Below are 11,857 nucleotides of genomic sequence, written 5' to 3' on the forward strand. Positions count from 1 at the left end.
AAGTCCTAGTCAGTGTGTACTCATTAAACCAAATCCTATGATAACAAATTATCCAGTCTGTGACCATCAGTAGGTCAAGCCCCGAGACTTATAACGATTTCAAGACTTACAGATTAATTGTTGTACAGTCATACAAAAGTGAAAACATGCTGCAAAATCATTAAATTTCTAATTAGACATGTAACTACGTGCTGAACAGGCATCATCACATGTAACTTATTGTACAGACTTGTAACTTGCTGTACAGACATGTAACTTGTTGAACAGATATGTAACTTATTGTATAGACCTGTAACTTATCCTAACTTGTAGCTTGTACATACTTATAACTTGGTGTACAGACATGTAACTTGTTGAACCGATAGGTAACTTATTGTATAGACCTATAACTTATCCTAACTTGTAGCTTGTACATACTTGTAACTTGGTGTACAGACATGTAACTTGTTGAACAGATAGGTAACTTATTGTATAGACCTATAACTTATCCTAACTTGTAGCTTGTACATACTTGTAACTTGGTGTACAGACAGGTAACTTGTTGAACAGATAGGTAACTTATTGTATAGACCTATAACTTATCCTAACTTGTAGCTTGTACATACTTTTAACTTGGTGTACAGACATGTAACTTGTTGAACAGATAGGTAACTTATTGTATAGACCTATAACTTATCCTAACTTGTAGCTTGTACATACTTGTAACTTGGTGTACAGACATGTAACTTGTTGAACAGATAGGTAACTTATTGTATAGGCCTATAACTTATCCTAACTTGTAGCTTGTACATACTTATAACTTGGTGTACCGACATGTAACTTGTTGAACAGATAGGTAACTTATTGTATAGACCTATAACTTATCCTAACTTGTAGCTTGTACATACTTATAACTTGGTGTACAGACATGTAACTTGTTGAACAGATAGGTAACTTATTGTATAGACCTATAACTTATCCTAACTTGTAGCTTGTACATACTTGTAACTTGGTGTACAGACATGTAACTTGTTGTAGAAACATGTACATGTTGGACAGACATGTACCTTGTATTGATATATAACTTGTACACTATAAAAGCCAAGAAACGTTTGACTTTTTTAATTTCGGCTGCATTCTTTAATTAACTTGACAAGGTAGAGGAAATGCGAATTATTTTTTATTCTTGTAACAAATATTGGTTCAACTGTAGAAAAAATGTTCCCATGTCAGTTTTTAATGTTCTTTATATAAACATATTTGGACAAAGTTGTAACCATTAAATAATTCCATTTCAAAGACAATAATAAAAAGGTATGTATCAACACTGATTACTACACAGGTGTTTCAGTAAAAATGGTGACTTACCTAATGCTTTTGGTTTGGACAATAAGATATCCTATTAATTATAGCCGATTCCAATTTAATTTTGAATAAGTTTTAGCATTCCACCATAAATAGTCCCCTTGATATCTCAATACTCGGTAAAAATTGAACTTTAGTAACATTTCCAATCCATATTTGTGTGAAAATCAAATATTGTTGGTTTAATTCAAAGTTAAATTCTTCTCTTTTCCATTCATTCAGTTCAACTCCCTGTACTGTCCTTTGAAGCTGTCCTCGGTTCAAACTATCAGACCCTATCCAAATTTTATGACAGAAAGTTCATTGGAAGCTTCCATTTAAATGACCTTGCGTTCCAGTAAAGGAATGACTTATTCATTTTTTTGTTGACACTTCAAAGACGTCACATATTGAGCGATTGATCAAAACTCCCCGAATCGCCTGTCGCTACCTAGCAAGAACCAAACATGTTTACATCATATTCAGATAAACGTTTAAACAGGATGAAATTTTAAAGTGGAAATTACAAGTTTATTAATGACGGCGATCATGTCTAAATTAAATGAAAATACTGCTTGATCGAATTTTAAAGAGACGGAATAAACTGTATGGGTACCAAGTTTATTTTGAGACGACAATGCATTAAGTTTTGTGGGGCACTTACAATATAAGAATTTTCCTATGAAACTTCATTGTAAAATACGAGCAGGACTACGTCGCGTCTCGAGAAAGGGTGGGAGGGGGGGGGGGGGCTTGGTCCACCAGGGCGCTGCCCCAGGACGGTGTAAATAAACGGGTCGAGAACTCCTATGAACTAGATGTTGATTTAAATATCTTGGCCTATATCAAACAAAATTGTTTTTAAAAAATCGATCTTTAACTTTTACAAATGTCTCGGGATAATAATTTTATAAGCAATATCATATTCCATGAAATCATATGGTTGAAGAATTCAATTTAATTTTTAATTAGGGCATGAGAGTGATTCTCTCTCTCTCTCTCTCTCTCTCTCTCTCTCTCTCTCTCTCTCTCTCTCTCTCTCTCTCATTATTCTTTATTACGAAAACAAGATTTGCGCTCTTTTCTTTGTTTACATTCATTTATAGTTTCCAATATTTGTCACATTTAAGTTTGTTTGTTACCTTGCATTTTCTTTTCAGCATTCAATATGCAAATAAAAACACGACCTGCGCTTTGTTTACATTATTTATTAACAAAGAGTTAAAATAAGTCAGCAGTGTGTCTCGCTTTTACCTCGAAGACAGACTTTCTTGTTTGGGTTGGCCATTAGAAATACCTTGATTATAAAAGCATTCTCTGCATCAAAAATGGAAAACTGAAAGTTGAAAATCCTTTAAAGTGGTGTGATGTTAATTTTTCTTATGCAGTGATGCACTTTAACAATAGTTTAGTTATTTTTTTTAATTTACACTTAATTAATTATCAATTAAAAGAGAGATGTAAATATCCACAAAAAAATGCATGCTATCTTTGATGATTCAGACGGGCTAAAGATCATTGCAGAAACAAATACATGGTTATAACCATTTACAGATGTATAATGATCCTTATGTTTTATGACAATTGTAAATTGCATTATCCCCGAATACCCAAACTCCGTCACCATAAGCAGAAAACCTCCCGCGTTTCTCTGTAAATTATTTTTTGCGGTTTTTATCATTTGCAATCACTAAATATAATCTGAAACAATATAATTTATAAAATTATTAACAAAAATATTTTGATTTTTATTCAAATAAGCTCTCTGAATACGACGTTTATCACGCGTGCTTATAATATCTTATGAACCTAACTCCGTCACCCACATGCTCTATGATATGGCAGGGAATGAAGACACATTAACAATTTAGTTAAAACTCCATTTGTATCTAGGCCAAGTTATAATAAGTAAAAATGGTGCATTCAATTTAAATTGTATTTAATTTCATCGAAATGAAATGATCGCCAGAATAAAAAATGGGTCCATGTAACAACAATCACAATGGCCTTTTCAGAATGTATGGATGCCGTTTGATTTATGTCCTTACATATTTAAAATATTTTATACCATTAATTAAAATATTATTTATTATATTTTTTATTACATTTTTAGAAATGTAGCATATTCTACATAGCGATATACCGGAGATATCTATACCCTGTATAAGGCAAAAGTATCGGCAAGAGCGATTTGACGTTATCATCAAGAGTAGTGCATAAAGGCTATTGCGGACTGAAAAAATGTATTAATTACCTTAATCAAAAATGTATTACATGTGAAATGTTTCATCTTGACCTTTCTAAAAATGGCTGACCACCTTAAATGGTCGAATGGGCCCGCATGTCAGAAATATCGATATTTTAGTGCACCCGTGAAAAAGTTTTAGCTGATTTCACACAATTAATGGTGCATAAAATGAACAAGGTTTAATTCTGTTGTTTTTTGACACATTCTTAAATTTAACCGTTGCAAATTGTTGACATTTGATTGAAGTTTTTTGACATGCAAAAAATGACGTCATAATCGCACTTGATTTCAAACGGCGAGGAGTTTCCCGAAAGTGACGGAGTTAGGGTAGTGACGGAGTTAGGGGGCTATGCGAGATATATTATAATTAATTGAACCTAGTAAGTTGCAAGAGCTTGTGTTCGAACCCTTAATTTGTATTTATATATACAATAAAATATGTTCAAACCAACCAACCTGTTAACGGGTTCGAGGCCGGTGGATCAATTCAAAATTATATCCCAGATGGTGAAAATTGGCGTAAAGGGACAAAACTTCGTACTGTGTAATACCTACTTATTTCAATTCAGATCGGAAATTTTTAATGCTTTGTGTGAATTATTTCTGAAAATTTATGGCACGATCTACTTGGTTTACCGACCTTTAACTATAAATAGTTTACGAACTCCAAACTATTGATAACTATTCGTAAACTATATAGCACTAGTTTTTATCTGTAAAATTATATTTACGGTTGTAATCTACATTTACGAACGAAAATCTGTGTTTTCTGTCAGTACATAAACGTTAACAATAGATTTTGCTGATAAATATAGATTTACATCATTAAGTAAAGGACCCCAAATCGACATCTACAACATAGTCTGCTTCTATATGATAATGATTTACTACTGTCCCACTCAGAAAATGACATGCAACACATGCCGGATACCGTCGACGTCTGGTGCAGAAAATTGAAAAATCCAAGGTTGTTCACTTCTGGAAAGATAAATCGAATTTGAAGGGGCATGGTCACGATTTTGGTCGAATTCTATTTTTCTGTTTTTATTATTTACAATGCTTTAGGAATGTATTTCTAATTATCAGCAAAAATTTGAGAGTCAGTTGCAGAGTTATACGCTAGATACAGAGTCACAATTCTTTAATTTGTCATGTATTGTAAATTTTTAATTTACTGGGTGGGTGTAAATACAAAATTTACAAAATGACACAAGACTCGTGCCCTGTATTTGTTTACAAAGGTTCAATATACCAGTAAAACATCTTTTTCGAGCTGATTTGTCTATCTTCTTATTCATTTTAAGCATAAAGAACCAGTTTCTAACGTTTAACACAAATTTTAGGCATAAAACTGGGATTTTTGCTTCAACATTCAAAATGTAAACAAAATTTTTGTTTACATAGCAAAGAATTGTAAGCTCTATAACTCGCTTATAACTCAACAAATGACACTCAAGTTTTGGTTGCCTATTAAAAATGCCTTTCTGAAAAATAGTAAAGTTATCATTAAAATCCGAAAAACAATTTTTGACCAAAATTGGGACTATGCCCCTTTAAGTTTTCATTTAGGGAAAAATTATCTGGACTACGGTGCGTCTTGCAAAATTCTAGGAGTGATTATCGACGAAAAGTGGACGCTGAAATTAATGCCCTGGGATCCATCATCCCCAAAATCAACGCAATCAAATTGGATTCCGAACTTATGAAAAATTATTCATTAATTGTGTCGCCCCAGTCCTAATACAGCTGTAGGGTATGGGGGTAGAAGAGGCATAACTGTACTGAAAGTACTAGCACCAATTTTACTACAATTAAACTTTGAAACCGCGATTGGCTCAACACTATTCAAGATGTATCAAAACTTAGAACACGTAAAGGCACGTAGCATCGTTTTTGAAAAGGGGGGGGGGGGGCAGACTTATCCAAAAAATCTTGATCAGCAAAAAAAGGGGGGGGGGGGTTACTTTTCAAAATCCTATTCCGTGGGGGGTGGGGGGCAAGTAACTTCAATTTCACTGTTTTAAAATTGAATTTTTTACAAGGTTTCATAAAAGTGAGGGGGGGGGGGGGGGCAGCTCCATTTTAATTCAATTTTTTGTATGTAAATTTAAGAAAAATCTTTGCTGCGCCAAAAAGTGGGGGGCCAGCCCCCCCCCCCTTCCCCCGCCCCCTGATGCTACGTGCCTGGAACATACATCTTTTTTAAATCCAGTTACTAAGTCGAAAAATACGCTAGATCTGCCAAATTCATCATATCTAAATTGGCAGTGTGAGATGTACATGTACTTCCCTAAACATGGAAACAAGTGCTGCAGCGGAGAAATGTCGAGGGCAGAATATGTAACGTGTGGGACTTGAATGAAATTTAAACAGAAAATCATTTTTTATTGTCCTTTCTTTTTCAGAGAACCCATCTATTTCATAATATTGGAAATAATTGAAATATCTATAAGTCAAAATATTACTATAGATACAGTATTTTGTTCATTGATCTAACATGCAACTATCCCCACCATCCTCCTTATCTTTATGAATTATTATAAATTATACACATTTTTATGGGACAGAAACACTTGACAAAGCCATATATCTTACTCCCAAAACATGCTGATTTTACACACTTTGTAACAGTTTTTAAAAAGGTGATTTATATATAGGTCATTGGGCCAGGTGTTAAAAATGTGATTTATATATAGGTCATTGGGCCAGGTGTATCTATATTATATCTGAACTATTAAGTGTGTAATTGTTATGTAATACAAATATGCAACTATAATAAACTATTTACTTACTTGTAAACTATACAGTTTACATTCGTTAACTATAGTTAAGAATTGTTAAAAGTTCCACATATATACTTTAATACTGTCCGTAAAGCAGTTTACTTTCTAATATATGCCTAGTTTATCGACTGTGAAACTATATATGTTTAGACCATTTTTCTTGAACTTGCCATGTTATAAATTATTGGTAGAGCGTGAGGTGGGGATAGTCGCCGCACCCTGGCGACGTCATTTCTGGGTCTTAGCTTTATGTTTTTCTACCAATAACGAAGAGTTGACTGAAAACGCGCGACGCTTTATTCATTTTTTTTAAAATTATATATATATTTACAGTTCATGAGGATCAAATCATATTCAATTTAAGTTAAAAATTAATCCAAGATGTATTTAATTTCACGTGTATTTACGTATTCACTTTAACATTCATTGGAAAAAAGGAAAATCATAGATATGATCTTATCAATTTACCGTGTTAATGTTAAAACACTTGCCTTTTAACGATCTTGTTAACGATCTTGTATGTATGTGAAAGTGGAAGGGGGGGGGGGGTGGCTTTGTAAACAGTGAAAAATGGGGTGGGGGGGGGTGGGCTTGATTATGGAATATGATTTGTAAACTGAAAAAGTATGAAGGATATAGCTATAGCTAGGTCTTCCTATTTGTCAGTTACTTGTTATTCATGTGAGCAATGAGGTCCATAGGAAAGATAAACCTTACACATTTTTCAACGTATTATGTGTGTTATGTTTTTACCCCTAGGCCTTCGTTAAATTTGTGAAAAGTGACAATGGTCACTAACCAAATAAGTTCCTTGATTAAAAGGTGGTTTTATCGGAATAAATCCGGATTCGGTGTACCTATTACGATAGATCGTGTGCAAAAGTGCCGTGTGCAAAACAGCAAAATTGAGCGCCAAGAGGAAACGTGGTTATCAGGGTTGAGGAGGAGTGGAGTGGAGAGGAGAGAATTTTGGTAATACACTCCGAATTATTTTACTTCTGTAATGATCGACGCGTGTATTTATTGATCTTTTATCTGTTATTTATGATTTTTATACCGCTTATTTTGTATTAAAAATCGAGTTTTTCTTGCATTTGGGTTGCAATGGCGTCGAAGCACGTGGTCTTGAATAGAATGCGCAATTTACACAGACTGTAAATCGAAGTCTGAAAGAACCACAATAACACGACGACGATCTCAGTTAAAATATGAATGTAGTATAAATCACAATTTTGGAATTGTTACCTAGAAATTTGCCACTTTATACTCGTTTAAAAATTAGAAAGTAATTTGTTCTGTTGGACCTTGGTGAAATCGTATGAATTTATATATTCAGCCCTTACACTCCACTTGTACTCTATGGAGAATGATTATAAGAATTTTTGCCTAAAAATTTTAAAGAATATTTTGTTATAAATAATCCCATGTCTTCTAATGAAAACTAGTACACGTGGGAATCTCATAGTGATTTTTTTCCCTATCAATATAAGTTATGTATTCATATCATATTATGGTGAGGTACCAAAGATTGAAATGAGAGAAATGAAATATTTAAAGAAGTCTTAAAAGTTGTGCATTTGCTTGTTTTTGTAGAGAGGCGAGGAGCGAAGTGGTGTGGTTTTTATATTAACATCAGTTTGCAATAAGTTGACGACAGTACATCAGGAGAACAATGGGCGACAGTAACTGCTACAAGTGTGGAAAGCCAGGCCACTTTGCACGGGAGTGTAGAAGCGGGGGTGGTGGTGGCGGCGGCCGGGGAGGATTCCGAGGGGGTCGCGGCGGGGGAGGAGCCGGTGGTCAGTTCATTTATCTTTACATAGATTACAAATGTTAAATAGATTACAAATGTTACATAGATTACAAATGTGAACCAAGAGAAGAGCAAAAACGATATCTGTGAAATTTTTAACAGGTCACGATACCATAGTTTTGCTACTGTTGCATGTGACCCTGTGGTTTCACAGTTGCATTGTTATTAAACAAACAGCAATGTTTAAAAAGCACTGGAATATGGACTTTGTTAGTACATGCTTCTCAGAAGGTTTGATCATGTACCAAGGCTTCCTTGTAAACTTTATAACATTCCTGTTTATACAAATACCAATAAATGACCAATCAGTTCAAGGCTGCGTGGCTAAGAATGTGTGGTTTTCAAACAGAGTATGAAATGGGTATTTTAAGATGTTAAAAATGAATCTAAATTTGCAACTATAGCATGCAAGACTTTGCAGTTTCTATTACTTAAAAAATGTATTGATGATTGGGAGGGGGGGGGGGATAAATAGGCTTCTAAGGATAACAACATAGAGATAAATTTAAAGAAGTGATTGACTCTCGGATGTTTTTCTATTTACAGGAACCAAGTGTTATAACTGTGGAAAAACTGGACACTTTGCTAGAGACTGCACCAACGAGGCCCAGGAGCGCAGAGAAAGAAGCAGTGCATGCTATCATTGCGAAGAGGAAGGCCATCTGGCCAGAGATTGCCCCAACCGTGACACCAAGGGGGGCGGTGGTGGAGACAAGGGGTCATGCTACAACTGTAACCGACCAGGACACATCGCTCGGGACTGCCCGGACGGACGTAGAGGGGGCGGCGGCGGTGGTGGACGGGAACAGACCTGTTACAAGTAGGTCACTGATACCAGGCCATTTCTGATTGGTTGTTGGAAAGATTTTACATTTGATAAAGATTCCCATACTCTTGAGTAATGTAAATTTCTGATTGGTTGTTTAAGGTATTGATTTTGACAAGAGTAATTTCTTTCATTTTCTCAAGTGCCTGATTCCTGATTGAACTTAGATAAAAACAGGGCTTTTAAGAAATGTGTAAAAAAAAAAAAAATAAAAAAAAAATTAAAAAAAATTACTATAAATTTAATAGTTAGGATGAGTTACTGTTCCTGTTGGACAGGTTAACTCTGTTTACCTAAGATGTTGCTCATTTAGTTTATCCTGCTCTTTCAGCTGTGGAGAGTCCGGTCACATCGCGCGGGAATGCTCCAACAGTAGCAGCAGCAAGAACGTCAAGTGTTACAACTGTAACGAGATGGGCCACTTTGCTCGCGACTGTCCCACCGAGGACTAGACTTCTCTCCGGAGTTTGATGTTTAGAAAAGAACTTTAAAGTATCTTTAAGAGGAAAAAATTTCTTGTATTGTATTTGATTCTTGTGTAATGGCGCATCAATTTTTGTTTGGTAGTGGATAATCCTTTAGTCCTTTAATATGATTTACTTTGTCGCTTGAATTTGCCAAACACAAAAAAAAAATGAAAAATGAAACGGAGGCATAGAAATATACTGGCGTTCAATATGTTTGGGAGAAGTTGATTATGACATTGTAAATCATTTTAAGGCTGTTTGTGATAAAGATGATGTATCATTTTGTAATGTTAATCCGTATCTGATCGTGAGAAATGGAGAAATATTGTCAACATTATTTGCATTCCTTGTCTCGCATCAGAACCAAGAGCAGATAAATCAGGCTTAATACTTCAGATTAAAATTACTGGTAATGAATTAACTTGAACAAAGTTTTGATCATCATTTTAATTTTAAATGATTAAAAGAACTTAAATGATTCAGGGAATGTAGACTGATAAATGAGAAAGAAGCAAAGAATTCAAGGCTTAATGGAAAACGTAAATTTTGTTGTAATGATTTATCTGCTCTTGTGTAGCCCTCCAAGTTCTAACACACAACAGGGATGGTAGTAAGAAAATGTCATTAATTCACTGTCACAGCTCAGACGTGGAGGGCTTATGGACTCTGTACATAATGGTTTTCTTTGTTAATTGTAACTCCAGAGGTCGTGTGATGTCAAAGGTTAGAGGTCAAGGAGACATCCATTCCAATCTCGAGGTTTTCCACCTGTGTTTATGTCTGGTGTAGTTGGAAGGGGTGGACCCATCTTTGTAATGGTTGTAAACGGGGTTTCAAAAATGTAATTGTATTGCATTTATGTACAAGAGGTTATATTTGATCGGTCCACATGCACTTTTATTGAATAACTGTTTAGATGCATTGTGCCGATAGTGTTCAGATGTTATAAAGGAATAGTGATAACTGTTGGTCAAGATATTTTTATATGGGGCAGTATTTGGAAATGAATTCTGAAGTTCAAAGATTAGCATAGTCAACAGACTAATACTGAGTGAAATTGGGAATTCTTAAAAATTTCCCAAATGGTTTCAGTTGAAGTTAACTTATTTTTTCTCATTTGAAAGAAAAAATGTGCTATAAAAAAATAATTGGCACACCCCTGAAAAAAAAAACAGAAAAATGTGCAATTTTCATTTATATATTCCAATTATTTTCTAGGGGAAAATGTTAATCAAAGTTAACATTTTTTCCTTGAAAATAAGTGTACTTTGCTCAATTAGCATCTGACTTTTCAACTTGTTATTTGTGAAGCCAAATTGGGTATTTTTTCCATTATTTAATTTTTATTAACGGTTGATAATTGAGCAAAGTACTGAAGTAGGAGGTGGTGAAGCGTGACGGGAGATAATGTGGTCTCCGGGCGGGTGGTTGGGCGTGACTGTTGGTTGCGGCCAAGCGCCCGCTACGATGTAGAGGAGGAGTCGAGGAAACACACTCTCAAAGGCAGCTGATTCGGTGACCCACGTGGAAGGAGTTTTGTATATTGATAATGTACTCTTTTTATTTTAGGTAGCCTAAAGTTGGCTTATGAATTAATTTTTAAATCAACTTTGTTTGCTGAACTTTTACAGGTTTTGGAAGTTATAAACAATTATGAGAAAAATTCTATCTTAGCCTTTAAGGCAGTTGCCGTTTTGAGGTAAAGAGACGATGCATTTTTAGAATCGATGCTCAAAGCATTGTACAGCATTCAAGGTTGATTTAAGCTCCATGCTGCATATAATTTTTGTAACATGATGATGTATATATGCAGCAGTTATTTAGTTGATTGAAAGTGAAGATGTGATGGAAAATAAAACATATTAACAAGGATCACTTGTGACTTTTCTTTCTTAATAGAATCTCGAGAGGTTAGAGTTTGAACATGTTCAATGAAGAGTTCAAGTATGTAAGGAATGATCTTGCTTGTTATGGCTATAATTAGTGTGCTGTTGTGTAAATCTTGTGAATGTTTTGAAAGAAAAAGAGCAAAGCTGCTTCTCCATTCCATATCGGGAAGTATGAGATTTTGACACATGCAGGAAGGGTAAACGTAAATTAATCGATGAATTACAAGATATTTGAACATGCCAAAATAATTGGATGGCACAAAACTTTTTTTTAAGCAAACAATGGCTAAAATGTGACCGCTCATCAATAAGGTACCTCATTACACCTAGACTTGTACTTTTTAAGACACTACGTCGCAAGATGGCGAGTTAAATGTTGTTAAACTGTTTATATTGTTCAAATGGGTTGTGTAGCATCGTAGCTCAGTGGTTAAAGTATTGGGCTTCTGAACCGCAGATCATGAGTTTGAATCCACCTGGAGCTTTTGCTCATGTTTACTGAATTAAA

The 11,857-nt window shown here is 34.7% G+C and overlaps 2 protein-coding genes across 2 annotated transcripts in view; one reads left to right on the forward strand and one right to left on the reverse strand.

Moving 5' to 3' along the window:
• The window catches only part of LOC128159160 (kinesin-like protein klp-3), a 28,170-nt gene extending 26,380 nt beyond the window's left edge, over positions 1-1,790 (reverse strand). The window contains exon 1 of the mRNA XM_052822213.1: positions 1,348-1,790. The gene's annotated coding sequence lies outside the window, so the exon portion shown is untranslated. The remainder of the gene's footprint in view (positions 1-1,347) is intronic.
• Positions 1,791-7,165: 5,375 nt separating this feature from the next.
• Positions 7,166-11,332, forward strand: LOC128159617 (DNA-binding protein HEXBP-like). Its single transcript, XM_052822763.1, has 4 exons — positions 7,166-7,326; positions 7,948-8,153; positions 8,714-8,987; positions 9,325-11,332. Exons 2-4 carry the CDS (start codon positions 8,027-8,029, stop codon positions 9,443-9,445), a joined length of 522 nt encoding a protein of 173 aa, XP_052678723.1. The 5' UTR covers positions 7,166-7,326; positions 7,948-8,026; the 3' UTR covers positions 9,446-11,332.
• Positions 11,333-11,857: the final 525 nt, after the last annotated feature.

The sequence above is a fragment of the Crassostrea angulata genome, chromosome 8 (genome assembly GCF_025612915.1).
Source record: "Crassostrea angulata isolate pt1a10 chromosome 8, ASM2561291v2, whole genome shotgun sequence".
NCBI classification, from domain to species: Eukaryota; Metazoa; Mollusca; class Bivalvia; order Ostreida; family Ostreidae; genus Magallana; species Magallana angulata.

Bases quoted from the DNA above. Each gene is read 5' to 3' on its own strand.
- LOC128159617 (XM_052822763.1), top strand. From the start codon at position 8,027: ATGGGCGACAGTAACTGCTACAAGTGTGGAAAGCCAGGCCACTTTGCA. The intron at 8,154-8,713 runs GTCAGTTCATTT...TTCTATTTACAG, and splicing joins CGGCGGGGGAGGAGCCGGTG to GAACCAAGTGTTATAACTGT. The intron at 8,988-9,324 runs GTAGGTCACTGA...CTGCTCTTTCAG, and splicing joins CGGGAACAGACCTGTTACAA to CTGTGGAGAGTCCGGTCACA.